This window comes from Osmerus mordax, chromosome 5 (assembly GCF_038355195.1).
Source record: "Osmerus mordax isolate fOsmMor3 chromosome 5, fOsmMor3.pri, whole genome shotgun sequence".
Classification (NCBI taxonomy): Eukaryota; Metazoa; Chordata; class Actinopteri; order Osmeriformes; family Osmeridae; genus Osmerus; species Osmerus mordax.
In genome coordinates this window covers 14,072,598-14,095,103 of record NC_090054.1, presented here as the reverse complement: position 1 = coordinate 14,095,103, position 22,506 = coordinate 14,072,598, and the positions used below count along the sequence as shown (strand labels likewise).

Here is a 22,506-nt window from a genome sequence, read left to right as displayed (position 1 = left end):
GGATCTGGATAGCCGCTTTCGTTGGTGAGAGAGTGGGAAGAGCAGAACAGCGCAGTGTGCTGGAGCGACCAGCCGCCTTTCATCTGTAGGGCTGCGGTAGAACTCGTTCATCATGCCGGTGTTTCACACCAAGACGATCGAGAGTATTCTCGAGCCGGTGGCGCAGCAGATCTCCCACCTGGTCATCATGCACGAAGAGGGAGAGGTGGACGGTAAAGCCATCCCGGATTTAACGACCCCGGTGGCGGTGGTGCAGGCGGCAGTTAGCAACCTTGTGCGGGTGAGTCCCATGTTTGCCATCTCCTTCACCATTTGGAACATGGAACTCTCTCTCTCTCTCTCTCTCTCTCTCTCTCTCTCTCTCTCTCTCTCTCTCTCTCTCTCTCTCTCTCTCTCTCTCTCTCTCTCTTACACACACACACACACACACACACACACACACACACACACACGCACGCACGCACGCACACACACACACACACACACACACACACACACACACACACACACTTTCCCCCGTTCTAAACAATGACAGCAATGTATCAAACTTCGCCCTGGCGCTGAACCGAAAAAAGTTTGTGGGGCGGAATAAACGAATCCTGGTAAAATAAACAGAGCGAGCCTATGTCACGCAAGACCCTCTGTCCTTGAACCGAGAGGCAAAGAGAGCTGTCATCTGTCAATGAGGAGGAGAAGGTGCTTGTGCAATGCCCTGTAATGTGCCCCCAACTGCTCAGAAAATTAAGGTGTGAATTTGTTATTGGCTTGTTGTTATAGTTCAAAGTCCTTCTCAAATCCTTATGGAGACTTTAGGCTTCCAAGTCTGCATGATATATTTCCACCTGCCCCCCCCCCCCCCCAGCCCTCTACTACAGACACTTAACCTCAGTTTTCTCCCTATGTTCTTCCAGTCCTGCATACCCAATGATTGGTATTTCTTCACCTTGTCAGTCATCTCCAATTCCTTATCTTAATTGACTGAGCACTCGAGTTTTTTTTATGATCACAACTTCATTATCTGGGGAATATCAGAGCTTGGCATGACCTGCTGTAACCTGCGGTCTGGATAAAAGACAGAGGAAGTGGCATCGGCAGGGCAGACCAGGGGGAGACAGATGCGATTCAATGGGTTCTAACTGTGGGCAGATCGATGCAGGACAGACCATTATCACTGCTCTGGGGTCATTATTATTGACACACAGGCAAACTGGGTCTCACACTTCATCGAACATCAGGACTGAGCTTGCATCAGCTAGTGGTGGTGGAGTAGCAGGAGAGAAGGACAGGGGGAAGGATGGAGGAAAACAATTTAGGGGTAGAAAGGAGAAGAGAACCAGAAAAAAGGATAGATTGAACATGAGACGAGGGGACAGAGAAAAAGGATGGAATGGAGAATGGGTGATTTAAGGGCAGAAAAAGGATGGAAATGAGAACAGGAGGGAGGAAGGAACAGAGGGATCGACAGCCTTGGTCCAAGTACAGCAAAATAAAACATGTCTCCCAATGAATGAACTCAAATTGAAAGGCTTCTTAGTCCTGAACTAGAATTACTGGTGCTTCTGGGAAACTGGCCACTGGTGTTCAATAAGACTGGGTCAGAATTTGGCCAAGGGCTGTTTGGCCCTAGACTAACTACCGAGAGTCCTTCCAATGGGGTCCCTCCCTAAGTCTAGTTTCTCTGATGTTCGGTTGCCACTGGATACTTCGACATTCCCCTATGAAGCATACCTTTAATCTCCTCTCTCTCCCCCCACCCCCATCTCCCTCTTTCTCTCTCTCTCTCTCTCTCTCTCTCTCTCTCTCTCTCTCTCTCTCTCTCTCTCTCTCTCTCTCTCTCTCTCTCTCTCTCTCTCTCTTTTATCTTTCCTTTTTCTATCTGTCTATCTCTGTGTCTCTCTGATTTGTCATTGTACTTTTGTATGTGTGTTTTGGAGCGGGAGGATGGTGGATCCATGCCGTGAGAGACACTCATCCGAGGGGGTTAATGCTGGCCCTCGGGCAGGCAAGTGGACAGACAGGCAGACAGACCTGCAGGGAGACAGACAGGGAGACAGACAGGCAGGGAGAGGAACAGGCATCTGTGGAAGAGAGATAGAGGACTAGGGGACACGGGAGTTAGACGTAGACATTTCATGTGGGGCACGGAGAGAAGTGCGAGAAGCTGGAGATGAGAGAGGGATGAGAAAGGGATGAAGGAAAGAGAGAGGTGGTCCTTAGGAGAGGGAGGAGGAGTGGAGGATGACGGGAGAAGACGTATACAAGAAGGCGTCAAAATGGTGGGAGTGGTTCCATGTTTAACTGTTCTCTGTTTTCCCAGTGCAGTTGTGTCATATTGACTGTGATATCCAAGCAGTGTGACCAGACTGGGAGGCTGTTCTCAGTACTGTGCTTCCAGACAGCAGCAGCAGCCAGGGTCCCAGAGAGAGAGAGAGAGAGAGAGTCAGAAACAGACTCACTCATGGATGGTGTGACAGCATTACAGCACACCGATACTGTTACACTGTTAACCCCAACCAGGGAGGACTGAACATTAAGACCCTCTAAAAGAACCACGTCATTGAGCCACCAACGCACACGCCATATTTTGAAACTGACCCACATATACTCGACATTTGTCTCCTAAACTGTCCCAACCTGTCTGTTTAGGCAGTAAATAGAGAGTACATTTATGCAGGTAATGTGCTACTTTAGCTGCAGTTCAAAAACAGCAGGGAAGTCCTTCCCTGGCTCCTGTCCTGTCCCTTCTGTAACCACACATCTGCTGCTGCAGGTGGGAGTCTGCATGGATGTCTGAAGTCAACATGGACCCCAACTATGTGGGGGAGGGGAGGAAGGAGAGAGGGAAAGGGAGGAATAAATAGATTTACTGGTTGGGGAAGTAACACACTCGCAGAGGGCAAGCAGAGAAAGTGGGAGAAGAGAACGAGGTTGAAGAAAAGCATGAAGGAGAGAGGGTGAGAGGATTGGAATCCAAGTGGAGAGGGAGAGATACTTGGGCAAGGAGAAAGAGAGAGAGATGAAGAGAAAAAGAGAGAGAGAAAAAATAGAGAGAGAGATCTGAGTAGTATGCTCTGCAACTGGGGCTCCCTGCTGAGTTGGGAAAGTCTGGCGTCAGTGTCTTCGAGTGAGACTATCCTCAGATCACATACACCACAAACACACACACACACACAGCTATCTTGGGTCTTTAGGACTATTTACAGGGTGTTCAGACAACTCTCACTTGCCCCACCCAGTCTGTCTGTTTGCTGTCTGTCTGTCTGTCTGTCTGTCTGTCTGTCTGACTGTTTGTCAGTACGTCTGTCATCTGGTAATCTAACCCTGTACTTGACCCTTAAGTAGCCCTGACATCACCAGACACTTTTATTTCCTTTAGAGTAAAAGGGAGAGTGACACATGGACAGAAAGATAGACAGTGAAATAGAAAGACCTGTTCGTTTGGTTGTCATGGCGTCATGTGATTCCGAGAAGACCTGGTCAGATGGGTGAACTCCTCGGATATGATCATGTAGCCTGAATATCTTTCCTATCACACACACTCTGCTTGTCTTTCCCTTCCTCTTTACTTTGCTCAATGCCTCTGATCTGTGATGTAATAGCTGGCTTACTGTAAACCTCTTAAATCTCCATTAATTAAGTATTGAACATTAGTTGTGAGCACTGACTGCCATTGCGAAAGTCCTGAGGCCTGGTACAGTTACTCTTAAATAAATATCCTTATTTCTCCCTTGATCACTGATCTTGCATGACTTCATCATTGGCAAACTCACAGACACACACAAACACCCACCCACTCATTTTTCAATTGGCTAGTATTTAGAAATCCCAGATAAGTATGAAAATGATCAGTCATCTTTACAGATGGTTTGTAGAGTGCCCTAAACTCACAATTCGTTCAGTCATTCATTCTCCCATTTACGCATTCATTCATTCATGCAATGATTCAGTCTCTGAATTGTTTTACTAAGACTGTTCTCTGGACTCTTGTGGCCCAGTTTGATTTGAGCGTGGAAGGATGTTGTACAGGAGCATAATGATGTTCCTTATCTGAGGCCGAGATAGCATGACGTTCAGCATGCTTCCTCTCTGGAGCGGAAAACCTATTAACTGACTTTCACAGACACTGGAAACAGAGACTGATGCTCTAGCCTCTGTAATTGCATTTGGTATGTGTGTGTGTGATGTGTGTGTGTTTGTATGTATCTGTGTGTGTGTGTGCTTGATGTGTGGGCCATGTGTTTTTAAGAGATAACCAGCTCCATCACTATGGTGATATGAACAGTCTCCGCTGAAGGACAGAGCAAGGTCACCCGAAGTGTGTGTGTGTGTGTGTTTAAACGCTGAAGCGTTGTGGTGTTGTTCTTCTGTATGATGCAAGGGCATTGCCTCTGTCGTTCCTCCTGAACACAGGCTAATCGAATCTCATAAAACAATGGCTGCTATTGATGTTTCAATTGAGATCATTGAGACTCTAAATGAGCTCATATTAACCTGTTATATGCAGAACTTCAAATCAAAAACATGGTCAGCACACACATTTACCACAGTTTATTTCTAGTTTGGGTGTGAGACTGTTCATAACACATGTTGTGTGTGTTTGTGTCTGTTCAGGAGCTTGTGTGTATGTGGGTTGGTGTCTCACTGTGGATTTGTGATGAACAGAAGTGTTTATCAGACCTTCAGTGAGAGTACCCCCTTGTGTTTGGCTGTAGCCCAGGACCAGGCCAGGCTGCTGGGCAGACAAGACTAGAGCAGCCCCTTGGACAGAGAAAAATGGGCTCTTTGTCTTGGGTCTTCAGGCTCGCCACACAACCATACTGAGATCAGTCTGTCTCTCCTTTCCCTGGCTTCTGAGATTGGACCTAAAGGGCTTTTTGACCTACACCATTATCACCATGATGGCCTGAGTCCACAGCCAATCAGCACCCAGAACTCCGTTCCTAACTGTGACACTTCAAATTTCCTTTGGCTGATCACTTCCATTCTAGGTTGAACAGAGGGAAGTGATTTAGAAAAGCATTGTAACCATTTTCAAACACTTGTGACTGTCCCTGGTTTTTAGATGAGGCTGAGGACAGTGTTCCCAGATGGGCGATCTACAAACAGACACACACACATATATACACACACATTGATTCAATATATTTACTTTCCCCTTCTCTTATACTTAGTATGTGTATGTGTGTCTTATAGGTGGGGAAGGAGACTGTTCAGACCACAGAGGACCAGGTGATGAAGAGGGACATGCCTTCTGCGTTCATCAAGTAAGTCCCACTATGAGAAAGGTTGACTGTTGGGCTGTGTCTGAATCTTCTGAAACGGCATCCTTCCTTCTTCTTCGTCTTCCTTGAGGAAGCCTCCGACCTAACATGGTTATGTGAGTGGAAGCACATGCCTCCATACAGATGTTTCTTGATCAGATCAGTCATTTGTTCAAAGAATGGACCAAGGAAGGAGGGAATCAAGGAAGGAAGGAAGGAAGGAAGGAAGGAAGGAAGGAAGGAAGGAAGGACGGAAGGAAGGAAGGAAGGAAGGAAGGAAGGAAGGAAGGAAGGAAGGAAGGAAGGAAGGAAGGAAGGAAGGAAGGAAGGAAAGAAAGAAAGAAAGAAGGAAGGAAAGAAGGAAGGACTGTGGGCAGGGCCCTGCTGGCTCTTCAGCATCCTGAGAGATGAACTACTTTGTTGTTGACTGCATGGGTCCAAACAGCTGACTCTGGATCTGCCAGTGAGCTGTTACTCAGCAGTCCTGGGTCTCAGCCCTAACGCTGTGTGTGTGTGTTGTCGGGAGGTCAAGGAAGGCCATTTGTTATCACTGTTGCAACCACTTTCTCACTTCCTCTTTTTTTCAATCCCGTTTTTCCTCTCTGCACACTTTCTCCTTCTCCCCCTCGCCCTCCCTCATTCCTGGTGACTGTGGCAGAAGGGGTTGTCTCTCTAAGAGATACACACTTCCATGCTAAAGCACACACACACACGCACGCACGCACACATCACGTACACACACGCATCATAAATCTCACACACGGGGCTTAGGAAGGGGGCATGTGGGAATGTGAACCCTGCTAAATATAGATCCCTCTGCGGCCATCGATACCCTGACCAATGGGGGTCACGGAGGGGAGGGGCTATTTCTCCCCAGACAGGCCTTTATAACACCACTCTTAATATGCATCACCCCCCCCCCCCCCCCCCGGGGGGGGGCCATCACTAATCTGAAAATCATCTGCTATTAGACACAAAGTGTCACCTGCTACACAGAAATATTAATCTAACCAGCGGTGCCCCCGCACCCCCAACCTCAGATCAGTCGAAGAGGGATGCTCTAATGATAAACCCGGAAGAGTGTCATCTAAACAGGGCCAGTAGACAGCATGTGCCCTGTTCCTTGGATGGGAAAGTGGCGTTCTGTGGGGTTGCTACTGTATAAGTGGGGTAGACAAGAGATCCTACGCTGGTGTTCTGTCTTCGGGTTTGACCATTCCTGCTCTGAGACGGTTCTGTGTTCTAAGGGTGGAGAACGCGTGTTCGAAGCTGGTCCAGGCAGCCCAGATGTTGAAGGCAGACCCGTACTCCGTCCCGGCGCGGGATTACCTCATCGATGGGTCCAGAGGAATCCTGTCTGGGACCTCGGATCTTCTGCTCACCTTCGACGAAGCAGAGGTGTGAGTCTGTGTGTGTGTGTGTGTGCGTGCATGTGTTTAAATCTGGTTGTGTTTGCATGCATTCCCACACAGAAGGCACACACAAGCATTCAGCAACATTCAGGACACCAGCTTTCAGGCTAACTCACTAACTGACTTACGAGGCTGTTAGTGACCTTCCCCTGATAAACACAGGCAGTGTAAGTAGAATCACATTGAGCTGCTAAATACTGTCTGATCACCACACTGGCCCCCATTCCGATAGAGTGGCTTCCCTCAGTCACAAGACCTACATCACAAGACATGTACACACAAAAAAACACACATAGACAGACACAGACATACATGTATACACACAACCGTTTGGGTTATGGTTGTAAACGGAAGGGGGGAAACCAAAAGAATGCACTAATGCACGAGGAAGACTTAAATGCTGTGAGACTTTGTTATCTACAGCGTCATTGCGGAGTGTGGTGTTAGTGTAGTTGCCTATAATCGTGTGTGTGTGTTGTGTGTTGTGTTCCAGGTCCGAAAGATCATCCGAGTGTGTAAGGGCATCTTGGAGTATCTGACAGTAGCGGAGGTGGTGGAAACCATGGAGGATTTGATCACCTACACCAAGAACCTGGGACCAGGTAACCTATCCTAGCCTTCATCACTCAGCCCAGACCCCTGACTCAGAGAACGAGCCTTGGGACCAGGTAACTTCTCTTAGCCTTCACCCCTGACCCCTGAACCCTTATTAAAAAAAAAAACTTTGGGACTGACCCCTGACCCTTTCACAGTAACCAAACCACCAGCCTTTAACTTCCAGCCCCTGCTTCATACAAGCAGTCAGTTCTGTTGTAGTGGTCTGGAGAAAGAATCATCAGAAACAGACTGTAGATAGCGTGTGTGTCTGGATCTAGGAGCCTCACCTCGACAGAACTGTCACCACTGAAGATCCCAGTGCAGTAGCTGCTTCTGGCATGTAGGGTGATGATGACATCCCAAAGCATTAATGCTTTAAATGTTCTGGGATAAACCCTCCTACAATTGTTTTACCTTTTACAGATAACATGGGTTACAAAATGTATATTTTATTATGTATATGATTCTGAGGGAAGCTGTCTATTTGGCCCAGAGTAAAGAGCTGGAGACAACAGATATTCATTAGGATTGGTTGGTCCCGACCTCTGATTATTGGTGGGCAAAGTCTCTTCCAGCATTTTGATAGATTGCTGTCCTTTTCAGGGATGACAAAGATGTCAAAGATGATTGAGGAGAGGCAGCAGGAACTGACCCACCAGGAACACAGAATGATGCTGGTGTCATCCATGAACACCATCAAAGAGCTACTACCCGTCCTTATATCAGGTGTGTGTCTGTCTTTGTGTGTGTGTGTGTGTGTGTGCATGTGTGTGCGCCTGTATGTGTGTGTGCATGTGTGTGCCTGTGTGTGTGTGCCTGTGTGTGTGTGCATGTGTGTGTGTGTGTGTGATAGAAGCTGCAGCAGCAGGAGGTAGTACAGCCAACGGGCCTTCAATGGTTGTTATAGCAACCCTGATAATTACAGCCATTAGTTCCTGGGCCTGTTAGACTCACACACACACACACACACACACACACACACACACACACACACGCAGACCGCCCACCAGCTGCTGCTGTCTACTGTGGTGTACTGTTAGTACTGTACATGAAGTGCAGTGAACCACACACTATAACCCCCCCCCCCCCTCTCTCTCTCTCTCTCTCTCTCTCTCTCTCTCTCTCTCTCTCTCTCTCTCTCTCTCTCTCTCTCTCTCTCTCTCTTCTCTCTCTCCATCGGTGCAACACTTAAAGTGTGCTTTGATGGTCAGATGTGTTCTTGAATCTAATGGTGTCAAGTGACATGATGGCATTAAAAGTCAAACATGAAAAGACATGGTCATGCATGCAACCACGTACTGTAAGATGGTATACGGGAACTGAAAGCCGTCTGTCTTTGATTGTGTGTGTGCGTGTTCAAGCTCAGTGTAAGTACGTTACTGGTTGTACCAAAGAGGTTCTATGGAAATGACTCAATGCCACTGACACTTTATTTGACTTTAACCAGTGGACCAGTCCTATACGTTTTAGAAAAGAAGCTAAACAAATGCATCTTTTACAATTATTTAAAAAATCCTTTAGTTGAAATGATATTTGAACGTGATTGTGCCCAATAGTAACCCTCCTCTCCCTGCAGCCATAAAGATCTTTGTAGCGACCAAGAGTGGAGGCAATGCAGGCGTAGAAGAGGCTGAGAGGAACAGGAGGTTCACGTTTGAGAAGATGAGCTCTGAGATCAACGAGATCATCCGCGTTCTGCAGCTCACCACCTGGGATGAAGACGCCTGGGCCAACAAGGTGCGACACGCGCACACGCACACTCTCTCGCCCGCTCAAATACCTCTGCCACCTCAATCATCTCCCCAGTCCTGGGTCTAGTACCCCCTCACACCCTCACACCTGTCATCGACACCTTAACCTAACTCCCTCACTCCCCCATTCCCCTCCTCCTCCTCCTCCTCTTCACCCCTCCCTCCTGTCTTCTCCTTCCATCCCTTCTCCTACTGTTCCTGCTTCTCTCCTACTTCCCCTCCTCCTCCCTCGTCTCCTCCCCTCCTGCTTCTCTCCTACTTCCCCTCCTCCTCCCTCATCTCCTCCCCTCCTGCTTCTCTCCTACTTCCCCTCCTCCTCCCTCATCTCCTCCCCTCCTGCTTCTCTCCTACTTCCCCTCCTCCTCCCTCATCTCCTCCCCTCCTGCTTCTCTCCTACTTCCCCTCCTCCTCCCTCATCTCCTCCCCTCCTGCTTCCCTCCTACTTCCCGTCCTCCTCCCTCATCTCCTCCCCTCCTGCTTCTCTCCTACTTCCCCTCCTCCTCCCTCATCTCCTCCCCTCCTGCTTCTCTCCTACTTCCCGTCCTCCTCCCTCATCTCCTCCCCTCCTGCTTCTCTCCTACTCTCCCTCCTCCTCCCTCATCTCCTCCCCCTCCTCCTGCTTCCCTCATCTCTTCCCCCTCCTCCCACTCCCTCTCCTCCCCCATCACCTCCCCCTCTCCTCTCCTCCCCCCCCCCCCCCACCATCAATATGTAGTACAGGGCAGCTGGTTGGCACCACAGTCCTGCTGACATGGAGGCTGTGTGTGCATCCACTCTTCTGACAGCAGCCTTCAGTCTCTTTGATTCGCACTCCTCTTTCAAACCTGGTATTATAACTCTTGATTTCTCTTTTTCTGTTCTTTCTTTCTTTTCTTTTTTTTGGCCCTTCTCCATTATTTTCCTCCTTGTAGAAGGTAAGCCTCCTCCTGCCCCCCCCCTGTGCAACTCTGCGGCATGCCTGTGTGTCCTTTTATAGAGGCTGTTTTGCTTTGTGTCTGGTTTGGGTTGGCTACTGTGTCTGTAACCCATAAGATGCTGCGAGTGAGTGCGTTCACCTCACCTCAATCATTGTTGTTTGTTAGTGAACTTGGCCAGTCTCTGTGCAGGAAGCTGACGGATATCTGTCCATAACTGTTTTCAATGTAGTGATACATGCAGTTTATATAACAGATATATTGGCTTTACTATTTCTACGTACAAATTATAACTTTCATTTCATGTTTTTACTTATCTGCCTGATTACGTAATGGCTGTTTAACTTTTATAGCCTGTTTCTCAAACTAATGTACTAAAGGCTCCCGTTCATGTATCTGTGAGATGTTCCTCATTGTTACTGAACATCTCCAATGTGCCACTGATGAGGCAGAATGCACTCTATGTGAAAGTCCAGTCACATTCCACCGACCACTCACCACTTGCATTTTGATGAGGTCATTCCAGGCTGAGGTAGAATCTGTCTTACAAGTATAACCTGTAACTTGGAACCCTACATGTACTGTAACCTGTAACCCCACTTCACAACTAGACCAGCCAGGGCAGACAGACACACACAGAGTGTGTGTGTGTGTTGACTGAGGTGTTTTGATTGCCCAGTGTGGGTCCGCTCTCTCTCTCACATCCTGCATAATGGATGAGAGTTGGTGAGACTTGCAGACATCCATTATACATGTCCATTATCGAACAGGTGCCTCTGAGAAGTCCATTACTCAATAAGGAAGAAGAGCTTTTCTCTCAGACCCCAAGTAGTGAGATTGATTCTCTGTGATGTCGTTATGTTCTCCCTGTTTCTTTACCCTCTCCCACTCTGTCCCTTTACACCACAGTCCTGAGCGAATCCTTAGCGATGCCCTCACAACCTTCAACATTTCATGACATTGAGGAACAGTACATGGAGGGGAATCGGTATCGATAGTCAAACGATCCATAACTGAGCGGCACTTTGTGTGGGTGTTTCTGTGCGGACTGGATGGTTCGTCTGTTAGTGTTAATGCTCGGCTGTCTGCTTGTCAGGATATGGAGGCCATGAAGAGATCTCTGGCTCTGATCGAGTCTAAGATGGCGCTGGCTAAAGGCTGGCTGAAAGACCCCCATGGACAGCCAGGTATACAGCCAATACACACACACACACACACAGGTGCACAGTTTAGTACACACACAGGGACACAGTCTAGCGCACACTCACTACCAGAAACAATATAACTACTACAGTAATCTCGTCATGTACCTTTGCGTTTGTGTGTAGGAGATGCCGGGGAGGGTGCAGTGCATGTGATCCTGGACGAGGCAGGGAAGGTGGGCGAGTTGTGTGCCGGGAGAGAGCGGAGAGACGTCCTGGGAACCGGCAAGACCCTGGGACAGATGACCGATCAGGTGTCCGAGCTGCGAGCCAGGTAGAGGGGGCGTTTGCGTCAAGGCGTGCGCATGTGTGTCAGGGTGGCAACGTGAATCTTGTGTGCTCTGTTGAAAGAAGTGACCAGAAGGATAGAGCGTGGAAAGTGTGCGTGTGCGTTCTAATGTGTGTGTGTGTGTGTGTGGTGTAGGGGGCAGGGTCCCTCTCCCCCGTGTGTCCAGCGAGCTGCTCAGTGTTCCCAGGGTCTGGACCTGCTGTTCGGGAAGGTGGACAGCGCCGCTCGCAGACTGGAGGCCTTGATCAACGCCAAGTCGGCCATTGCCCGGAGGCTTGATGCTGCACAGGTCACACAAAACACACACACACATACTGAAACACACACACATAAGGGAGTCAGGTGGCTGAGCGGTGAGGGAGTCGGACTAGTAATCCGAAGGTTGCCAGTTCGATTCCCGGTCATGCCAACTGACGTTGTGTCCTTGGGCAAGGCACTTCACCCTACTTGCCTCGGGGGAATGTCCCTGTACTTACTGTAAGTCGCTCTGGATAAGAGCGTCTGCTAAATGACTAAATGTAATGTAAAATTACCGTTATTTGACTGCAATCATATACACATCTGACCGTGGGTGCTTCTGTGTGTGTGCGTGTCCTGCAGGCATGGCTGGCGGACCCTAACGGGGGTCCTGAGGGGGAGGAGAACATCAGGGCGTTGCTGGCGGAGGCCAAGCGCATCGCTGACCTGTGTGAGGACCCCCGCGAGAGAGATGACATCCTGCGCTCCATCAGCGAGATCGCTGGACTCACCTCCAGACTAGTGGAGCTACGCAAGCAGTATGACACGCACGCGCACACACACACACACAGAGACACACCCTGGCTAACCACCAGAGTTCTGTGAAGGGCCTGCTGTCTAGGGACAGATGGTTTGATGCAGGCTCTTAGATGGGGACCTATTAGGGTACATTGGCTGAATAACACGATCAAATCCTCAGCACTGTTATCAAAAATGTATTCATGCAGCTAAAGTCTACCCTTGAGTGTTTTGGAACACTGTGGGATAAAAGGTTTTAGATGTATCCTTTTGTCATCCTCTGACTTTCTATCTCTCCCTTTTTTCTCCTTCCATCTATATTTACCCTCCCCTCCCTCCCCCTCCTTCCCTCCTTCCCTCCTTCCCTCCCTCAGGGGTAAGGGTGACAGTCCGGAGGCCCGTGCGTTGGCTAAGCAGATCGGTGCAGCGTTGCTGACCCTGCAGTCTAAGACCAACCGGGCCGTGGCCAACATGAGGCCTGCCAAGCCTGCCATTACCCTGGAGGGAAAGATGGAGCAGGCCCTGCGCTGGGTCAACAACCCTGGAGTGGACGACCGAGGAGTGGGTGAGTTGAACGGGGAGGAAGGGGGGGGGGGGGGGGGGGGTGGAGAGAAGAGAGGAGAGCAGAGGAGGGGAGAGGGGAGGGGGTAAGAGTGGGGATGGGAGAGGAGAGGGAAGGGAGAATGAAGGGTGATGGGAGAGGAGGGGAGGGGAGAAGGGATTGGAGAAGGAAGGACAAGGACAGTATATCCAGTAAAAGTCTATCCAGGTCAGGTTGTATTTTGTGCATGCGGATGAGATGGGCCGTAGTGCAGGTCCCTGGAGAAGGCTCTGTCATCTGATGGTTTTACACCAAAATAAACCCAGTGACCATCGGGTCCTGTTATGCCAGCTTTTGTGAATGTTGGATGGCGTGTCAGCTTGTGGATAACATGTGTGTGTGTGTGCTTGTGTGCGTGTGTTTGTGTGTGTCTGTTGGCTGGCAGTTGTACCATATTGAAAGATGTGAGTGGTGCGAGGCTATTTGTGGGTCCAGGGGGAGATGGAGGGTATCTCTTGTGCCAGCCATGCCCTCCCTCTGAAACCACCACACACTTAGACTCTGACCCGCGCATACTCTTAGAGATGATGATGACAGATAGACATTACTGCAGCCACGTTCAGTGACTTATGTCACATACACACAGATACACCCCCCCCCACACACACACGTACACACACATGTCCATTAACCGATGTGGGCATTCTGTGTCTATCTGCACCCTGCTGAGAGTGTTTTGCTTCTCTCCAATGCTGTCTGATTGGAGCAGTGTGTGAGCGGCCCCAGAGCCACACAGGTAACGTCTTCTGATGTCTCCACTCCTGACCATTCCAACACTCCTCCCTCCCTCCCTCCCTCCCTCCCTCCCTCCCTCCCTCCCTCCCTCCCTCCCTCCCTCCCTCCCTCCCTCCCTCCCTCCCTCCCTCCCTCCCTCCCTCCCTCCCTCCCTCCCTCCCTCCCTCCCTCTACGTCTCTCCCTCTCTTTCTGTCTGAATCGACGTCTTTTCTTTCTCTCTCTTTCCCTACCAATCGTTTTCTCTCTCTCTCTCTCTCTTTCCTTTTTCTCTCTTTCACTCTCACTTTCTGGCCCCCCGCCGCCCCCCTCCACTGACTTTCTGCCTGTCAGTTCTAGTGAGTAATGTGCTGGTCTCAGCCAGCAGTTGAGGTAAAGTAGCTTGACCCCTGACTCCTGACCCCTGACCCCTGACCTCTGTCCCCTGTCCCCAGGTCAGGCAGCAATCAGGGGCATGGTCTCAGAGGGGCGGAGGCTAGCAGGTGGGCTTGGAGGGCCGTACCGCCAGGACCTGATTGGTCGCTGTGACCGCAATGAGGCGTTGATGACGTCGCTGGCTGACATGGCGGGAAGGGGCGAGGCGGAAGCACCTCACGCTCGAGCCACAGCTGCTCAGCTGCAGGACAGTCTGAAGGTGGAGCCCAACACACTACCACACACACACTACTACACACACACACTACTACTACTACACACACACCCACTCTACTACTACACACACACACACTCTACTACACGCTCACACTCTACTACACACACTACTACATACACACACTCTCTTCTACACACACACACTCACACTCTACCACACACACATTACTACACACAATCTACTACTATAGGCTTGACTACACACACACACTCTACTTCATACTTACACACTCTACTACTGCACACATACACAGTAATAAAGACATACACGCTAGTACATAGGTACACACTACTACTCACATGCAGTAATAGACACACACACTACTACCGCTGCTATACAGTCCCTCCCACTGTCTCACTCAATCAGCATCAAATGTGTGTTGTGATTTCAAGGCCATGATCTTCCTCTAGTGGTCAAACATGGTATTGCTTTTTGATCTGGATATTCATGCTTCACGACATTACTGGAATGGGCTACTATGGATCCCTGTGTGCTTAACCCTTGTGTTATCTTCGGGTCATTCTGACCCATCAGTCATTGTGACCCACCGTCGTATTGCGACAAATTTACCGCATAGAAAAACAAAGTGAAGCATTTTCTTTTAACCGTTGGGCTGTCTCAGACCCCCCACATTGCAAAGGTTAAAAGAAAATTATTTTTATTTGTTTTTGTATTGGGTAAAATTGGGTAAACACAATGATGATTCGTTATGAACCTTTGGGTCATGTGACCCGAAGGCAACACAAGGCTTAAGTGTGATGCAGTATGGACTCTAACCATCTTCTGTGTGTATCTGCAGGATTTAAAGGGGCGCATGCAGGAAGTGATGACACAGGAAGTGTCGGATGTGTTCAGTGACACCACCACCCCGATCAAGCTGCTGGCTGTGTCTGCCACTGCTCCCCCCGATGCCCCCAACAGGGAGGAGGTCAGTACTACACCCTGAGCGGTAGAACCCAGTCAATCACTACGAGTCCATATCTGTGTGTTCTGTGATTGAGGAGTGGATTAGTATAATCAAAGCCTCAATTGTCGGGCTAAAACATGTTCTGGGCTCGTGTGTTTGTGTGTGAGTTGTTAACAGGCGTGTGCTGGTGTTGCAGGTGTTTGATGAGCGCGCGGGGAACTTTGAGGCTCACGCAGGGCGTCTGGGGGCCACGGCGGAGAAAGCCGCTGCCGTCGGATCAGCCAATAAGGGCACGGTGGAGGGCATCCACGCCGCTGTGAAACATGCCAGGGAACTCACACCACAGGTACGCCACGGAGAGGGTGCGAGGGGTTTCTTGTTTGTGTCTGTCTGTCAGAAGACTTCCTCCCACGCACTTCTTATATCTGAACGTAGGTGACCTCGGCTGCCCGTATCATGCTGAAGAACCCAGGTAACCAGGCAGCGTATGAACACTTTGACACCATGAAGAACCAGTGGATCGACAATGTGGAGAAACTCACAGGTAAAAACCTGACCTGGGGTCAGAATGACAGAATAAGCCAGCTTAGCTAACACAAGACGCACAAGAGAAGGCCATGATATCTTTCTTATTTTGAAAAGGATTTCAATATGGAGGGCTAGTTTGAGAATGAGAATCCTGTGTGTGTGTGTGTGTTTGTGTGTGGTATGTGTTTGTGTGTGTGTGATGTGTCTGTGTGTGTGTGGTGTGTGTCGACAGGTCTGGTAGATGAGGCTATTGACACCAAGTCTTTGCTGGATGCCTCTGAGGAGGCCATAAAGAAGGACATCGACAAATGCCGCGTTGCCATGGCCAACGTACAGCCCCAGATGCTTGTTGCCGGGGCGACCAGCATAGCCAGGCGAGCCAATCGGGTGCTGCTGGTGGCGAAGAGGGAAGTGGAGAACTCTGAGGACCCACGATTCCGAGACGCTGTCAAACACGCCTCCGACATTCTCTCACACACCATCTCACCCATGGTGATGGATGCCAAGGCTGTGGCGGGGAACATACAGGACCCAGGTAAACACACACACAACCAATATATATAGTCCTCACACACACACTCACATACAGGACTCACACACACACACACACACACACACAAAGACACATTCTCACACATCAGACTTCTGTTCCCTCTTTAATCTTTCACAGCTCTTCAGAAGGCCTTCCTAGATTCCTGTCTGAGGATCCTGGCATCGGTGGGGAAGGTGAGAGAAGCCTTCCAGCCCCAGGAGCCTGACTTCCCCCCTCCACCCCCAGACCTAGACCAGCTGCATGTAAGTACCACACAGACTCTCTCTCTCTCTCTTTCTCTCTCTCTCTCTCTCTCTCTCTCTCTCTCTCTCTCTCTCTCTCTCTCTCTCTCTGTCGCCTACTCCCTCTAGCTCTCTCTTGGTCTGCCTCCTCTTACTCAGCACACTTCCAATACTTGTTCCGGAGATAACCTTGCAGATTTTCATGCCGATCATGAAGGCTGACACAGTCCGTCTGCGTGTGTGGGTGTGTGTGTGTGTGTGTTGGCCCCTCCCAGGTGAGTGACGAGCAGGCACCCCCCAAGCCCCCCCTGCCCGAGGGAGAGGTGCCCCCCCCCCGCCCCCCGCCCCCGGAAGAGAGGGACGAGGAGTTCCCCGAGCAGAAGGCTGGGGAGATGGTCAGCGAACCCATGATGGTGGCTGCCAGGCAACTCCACGACGAGGCTCGCAAGTGGTCAAGCAAAGTCAGTGAAACCTCACACACACACACAAGTGCTGTAGTCCTGCGGACAGAGCGGTCAGTTAGTGTGTAAACAGATGCCGAGAGACTGTAGAGCGGAGGTTTGTAATGCGAGTTGATGGGACATGACATACACATCGATTTATCTGGCAGTAATCTTCATAGTGCCAGTGCAGATTTTCGAGACGTACAATGAGGATTAGAATCTTCTATGATGTCCTGTGGATGCAATGGCTCGATCACGAAATACGCTGTTGTTATTTTCTCCTAAGACTATGTGTGTCTCTGAAATGTGGAGATCTGTGTCTGGATTCCAATTTCAGAGGAGAACTGGAAACTGTCATCGACTGGAGGAGAGTCTGCATGCAGGGTCGCTACTTAATACACACACAAACATAAACACACACGCACACACACACACACACACACACACACAGACCCTCAGGGGGGTTCTGCATGTGGAGGCCATCTAATGAACCCTTAGCCTTTCCTGCTACAAGAGAAATGTCACCCACCTCCCGAGAGAGAGTTAGAGCCGAGTCAACCGAATCACTCTTCACGTTCTTCTGTCTGTTTTAGCTGAGTGGCGGTGTGTGGTTCTAATGCTAAGCTGGGCCTCTTCTACAGTAGGGGACTTCCAGGTCTTTCTATATACATGATGGATCTCTTGCCTTATCAGTGAGGACATTCTATCCTTCTTTATCACTAAGTCTTCTTATCACATCTTTAGATATTTTATAGAGAAGCTCGAACGGAGACTGGTCTTACCCAACTACAGTGCTCCTCCCTGTTCCTGACCTGTGTCGTCTTAAGCAGTATTATCTATGGGAACAAAGGCTGCAAGAAAAATAGGCCACATGACTCGACAGTGACTTCAACTAAATCTGAACTCGAAACCACTAAAACTCCCAGCAGGCTATTAGGTGTAACTGTTGCCTCTCTCTTTCTGGAAGTCGGACTTAGTGTTGGCATTCGAGCATAGTTCAAAATGGTCTTATGTCTATGCTGGCTGTTTCCCCTCCACCGTACCTAAAGCCTCCATCTCCTTTCCTCGCTTTTACTTTATAGCATAAGAATGTCTTCATCAACCCTCCTCCTCCTCCTCCTCCTCCTCCACCCTTCTAGAACTATCCTACACCTCCACCTCCTCCTCTTTTGCTAGATTTCCTCTCTGCCTCTGTCCCTTCCTGCAGATCCTCTCTCAGTGAACTATATCTTTACCTTTCTCCATGCCTCCCTCCCTCCCCTTCCATCCATCCCCCCTTCCCTGTCTCCCCCCATCCCTTCCTCCCTGCACTCCTCCCCCAGCCTGAGGATGAGGAGGCAGTGGAGGAGAGGGAGGTAGATGATGAAGATGAGTTTACTGACGGTGAGGATGACTATGAACCTGAGCTCCTGATGATGCCCTCCAACCAGCCTGTCAATCAACCTATTCTGGCAGCTGCCCAATCTCTACATCAGGAGGCCCGCAAGTGGTCCAGCAAGGTCTGCACACACACACACACAAACACGCACACCCACACAAACACACACAAAAGCACCACATGGAGGACCCTGTGTGGTACAGACACACCCACTGGATTTAAGCCACACCCTTATGGCTTTCACTGCCAACCACTGGCCACCACATCCTGACTGCACCGTGGGAACTTTCAACTCTGCATCCGTCATTACCATGGAAACCTTCAACCAGCCATGGCTGTTGATGTGGTTGTTGTTGTTGCTGCTGCATCACAGGCAGATTCAAAGTTCACACAGGGTTATGCTGGGGTTGTGCTTAGATTGAGGATTGTTGGAATGGCGTTTGCTGCACCTGATGGATGAACTGGGACTGGCTTCACAAGTCCCTACCAGTCGTGTTCACGTGATTGATTGGAGGAGAGTGTGTTAAAGAAGGACGAGCCAGTCACTCTGACAGGTGGTCGCTGCTGTCAATCACTCTGCCTCTGGCCAACCTGTGAAGCCAAGGATGACAGTTTCCCAAAGACTTCTGTGTGATGTCGCTTTCAAAGTCAGTTGGCCTGCCTGCTTGTGTGCCTGCTTCTATGACATGGTCACCAGCTGATCCTGAGCCTGCAGGGTCATTTGATCCCAGCACAACAGAATCACATGCTAACACCTCACGGATGCTACTAAACTGCTAGCGTTGGCATCATGACAGCTAACTTCAGCTCACCTCTGCCGTGTGGGGCGGTGGGCTACAGCCTGAGGGTCTTGTGCCTCTGTTCCACTCTGTGGAGGAGAACATGGAGCCAGGGCCTGGTCACTTTCACTAACCGCTCTTTCACTGCTTGCTGCCACTGTTGACGGTCGATCGAAATGCTATCCTACTTAGTGCGTTTCAATGTACACTACAGAAAATGTTTCCGCATTTGGATAACAGTGTTGTGAAACATGATGACCGGTCACTGATAATTACTTTTGAAGGAGGGCCATATACAAAATCATATGTGGAAAAGGGTTTTATATAACGACGGCATGTGCTTCTTTCAATGTCCCACTTAAAACCATGACAGTCAGACCCACCCTGACCTTTGCCTTCTGCCCCCCCCCCCCCCCCCCCCCCCGCCTCCTCACTCTCTCTCTAGGGTAATGACATCATCGGGGCAGCCAAACGGATGGCCCTGCTCATGGCGGAGATGTCTCGTCTGGTGCGTGGCGGCAGCGGTAACAAGCGGGCATTGATCCAGTGTGCCAAGGACATCGCCAAGGCCTCCGACGAGGTCACCCGACTGGCTAAAGAAGTGGCCAAGCAGTGTACCGACCGACGTATCAGAACCAACCTACTACAGGTGTGTAGGGTACACATGCGTATACACGTAACGGAAAACACGCGCACGATTTATTGACCGGAGCACAAACACACTGAATTTATAGTCATTGTGACTTCTGTCTGTGCTGTGTGTTTTTGTTTTCTTTCTGTAGGTGTGTGAGCGTATTCCCACCATTAGCACTCAGCTGAAGATCCTCTCCACTGTAAAAGCCACAATGTTGGGACGAACCAACATCAGCGAGGAGGAGTCAGAACAGGTATGGCACACACACACACAACCAAACACACACACACACAGGACCACAGTGTAGTCCCTCTCCTCAAAATGATCGACGTCAGAGATCTACATCTCTCACACGGGCCATTTGTCTTTCTACCTCTCCACTCCTTCCCTCCATCCCCTGCAGGCTACAGATATGCTGGTCCACAATGCTCAGAACCTGATGCAGTCTGTGAAGGAGACAGTCAGAGAAGCAGAGGCAGCGTCCATCAAGATACGTACAGACTCCGGCTGCACCCTGCGCTGGGTCCGCAAGACCCCCTGGTACCAGTAAATACACACCTGCTCGCAGAGATAACAGTACTGTCTACCAGATATACACACATACAACCTTGATGTTGACCACACACACTTCCTGGTAGCACACAAACACGTGACTTTATGAACGTACTGTATAGTACACACCTAGTACACTCAAAACGCCCACACACAGAACATTACAAAACAGGCAAAACCTGCAGGTGAACTCGACCCTGGTGTGTTTAGAACCCTAGGAACCAGTTTACTGCTAGAAGCCCTTCTTCTCTGGGTCGAGTACAGCTTTGCTTCACAATATATCCCTTTATCTGTAACGGTAACATGTTAGGACAACTACAAAAGGTTTTTAATATATATTTTTTGGTATGTTGTGTTACAAAAGGTTTATCCAAAATCCCAGGTATATTTTTAGCATGAAATGTTTTTTCTATTTTCTTAAAAAAGCGAGTGATCTATGAACTGTCTCTCTGCCCCCCCTCTTTATGACAGTACGAGCTTTAGACGTTTACTTTAGATTCTGTTTTACCAGTGGAGTTTTTCTTATTGTCTAAATGTACATATTTTTTTGTCTTATTGCAAATGACATTCAGCTAAGGGTTGAACAGGAGTGAGTGCCCCTGGCTGATGGTACACCAGTTCTCCCACTTCATGTTTACGTTGAGTGGCAACACTTTTTAACACATTTATTTGTGAGGTCTGTTTGTGTGTGATATTATTTATCCAATAGGCTAACATCAGGTGATATTTTAACGGGTGCTTCACAAGTGTGCTTCATGTTCTTTGACTGTAGTTTTATTTCAAGTGTTACCATGTTGAACTATGCCAAAGGATTTGTTTGACCGTAAAGCATATTTACTCTCAACTTTAAAAGCACAAGCTAAATGAAAGAAAATTCACGTGTTTCTTTTTTGAGAAGTTGGGTCTACCATAATTTTCTAGTTTCAAAGATGATTGAATTAGTACTATGTTTCTGCAGTGTGATACCTAAGTTAGTTATTAGATGAAGCCCATTTTTTTTTCTGTATGATCTGTGTAACAGTTGAACTGTTTTACTTTGATACTTTATCATGAATGATAGTCAAAGCCATTCTTGACAGACATGCACACAGCTGACCTATTGTTGCTCTACCAGCCTGTCAGTTTGAGGCCTGGGTCAGGCACTATTTCCAACAATCCCACAACAGAAAACTCTGAGGTAACTAACTCAAACACACCCTCAAATCATTTTAATTATGCCCACAAAATCGTTTTTTGTGTATTTGACCCAGGTTCTGGCAGTTTAGTAGTACACAGTCACCTGTTGTTCTGAGGACTGGTGCGTGTGTTAGTAGGGGAGAGTTTTTTAACAAGACCCCGGTGGCTTGTCAATAATAATACGAAGAACGTTGTGTGAAACTGTGGGCATGAATAATGTCACAGTGCTATGGTATTTAGAACCTGTAAGGGGAGGCTCTGCTGTGTTGGGGCGTTTAAGTGAATGGAGCCGCTGAGCAAATGCCCTGTTGTTTAATAATAATGACTAGTGATGAACATAGAGCTTTGTATGTAAGTGGTGATTCAATCCAAGACAATTACCAGATATTTTCAAGCAGCAAGGGGCTGAGGTTTGTGTACTGTATTGTACTACATTGTGTACTGTAAATCATATCCAGCTGAACCCATCAGTATTACCCTCAGCCCTAATGAATCCTAGAGACTAACAACATCTAGCATTTCATGTAGAACTCAGGGGTGGTCTACCACTTATACGTCTGAAATACTTTGATGTTAGAGGGAATTATTACTGAAGCATCTGCTTGAGCCCAGCCTAAGGCCCCATCAGCCAAGGGTGGACAGTTTTGTGGTGAAGCTGTTATCTATGGGTGACATGGGGTGGGTTGAGTGTATGTACGTGTGTGTGAGCCATCTTCACTTGAGAAACAATGTATTATTGAACTGTAGTATGAAGGCTGGCACTCTGTGTGCACAGTACTCTGAACAGTTAGCTGAACTAGTTAACTAGTCACCTATGGTTGTCTGTCCAATCACAGATACTGAATAGCAGCTTGATCCTTTCCAGGACTTTACTTCAGAAGAGAGTCTGTAGCAGTCCCGAATGACTGAAGGACTGGTTAAGGTTACCTATACAGTGTTCTCTTACTGACTGACTGACTTGAGTGTTAGGGTGTGTATGTGTACCCATTGTTCCACACTCTGAATGTATGTATGACTACTGCCCTGCCAACACAATCTGCTGTGCCTTGGAATAATAAAGTACAAAGCTAGTAACTCACTTCAGACTCCTCCTTTTCCAATTCTAAAAGGCAGCTGCGTTTTGGAAGTACCGTCTCTCAGAATGTCTGATGTGTGCTGCATGTAGGG

The 22,506-nt window shown here is 48.9% G+C and overlaps 1 protein-coding gene across 2 annotated transcripts; it reads left to right on the top strand.

The window, feature by feature from the left end:
* LOC136943198 (vinculin-like) lies at positions 1-22,417 on the top strand. 2 transcript variants are annotated; one of them, XM_067236444.1, is made up of 23 exons: positions 1-280; positions 5,194-5,264; positions 6,509-6,659; positions 7,167-7,275; positions 7,874-7,996; positions 8,847-9,007; positions 9,933-9,935; positions 11,032-11,122; positions 11,264-11,411; positions 11,562-11,715; positions 12,027-12,202; positions 12,557-12,747; positions 13,951-14,150; positions 14,968-15,096; positions 15,272-15,421; positions 15,511-15,619; positions 15,836-16,138; positions 16,274-16,398; positions 16,653-16,838; positions 18,143-18,319; positions 19,423-19,626; positions 19,760-19,864; positions 20,015-22,417. In XM_067236444.1, the coding sequence occupies exons 1-23, from the start codon at positions 113-115 to the stop codon at positions 20,159-20,161; spliced, it is 3,381 nt and encodes a 1,126-aa protein (XP_067092545.1). In that variant the 5' UTR covers positions 1-112; the 3' UTR covers positions 20,162-22,417. The 2 variants fall into 2 exon arrangements, with proteins under 2 accessions (XP_067092545.1, XP_067092546.1); XM_067236445.1 differs by lacking the exon at positions 18,143-18,319.
* The last annotated feature ends 89 nt before the right edge of the window (positions 22,418-22,506 follow it).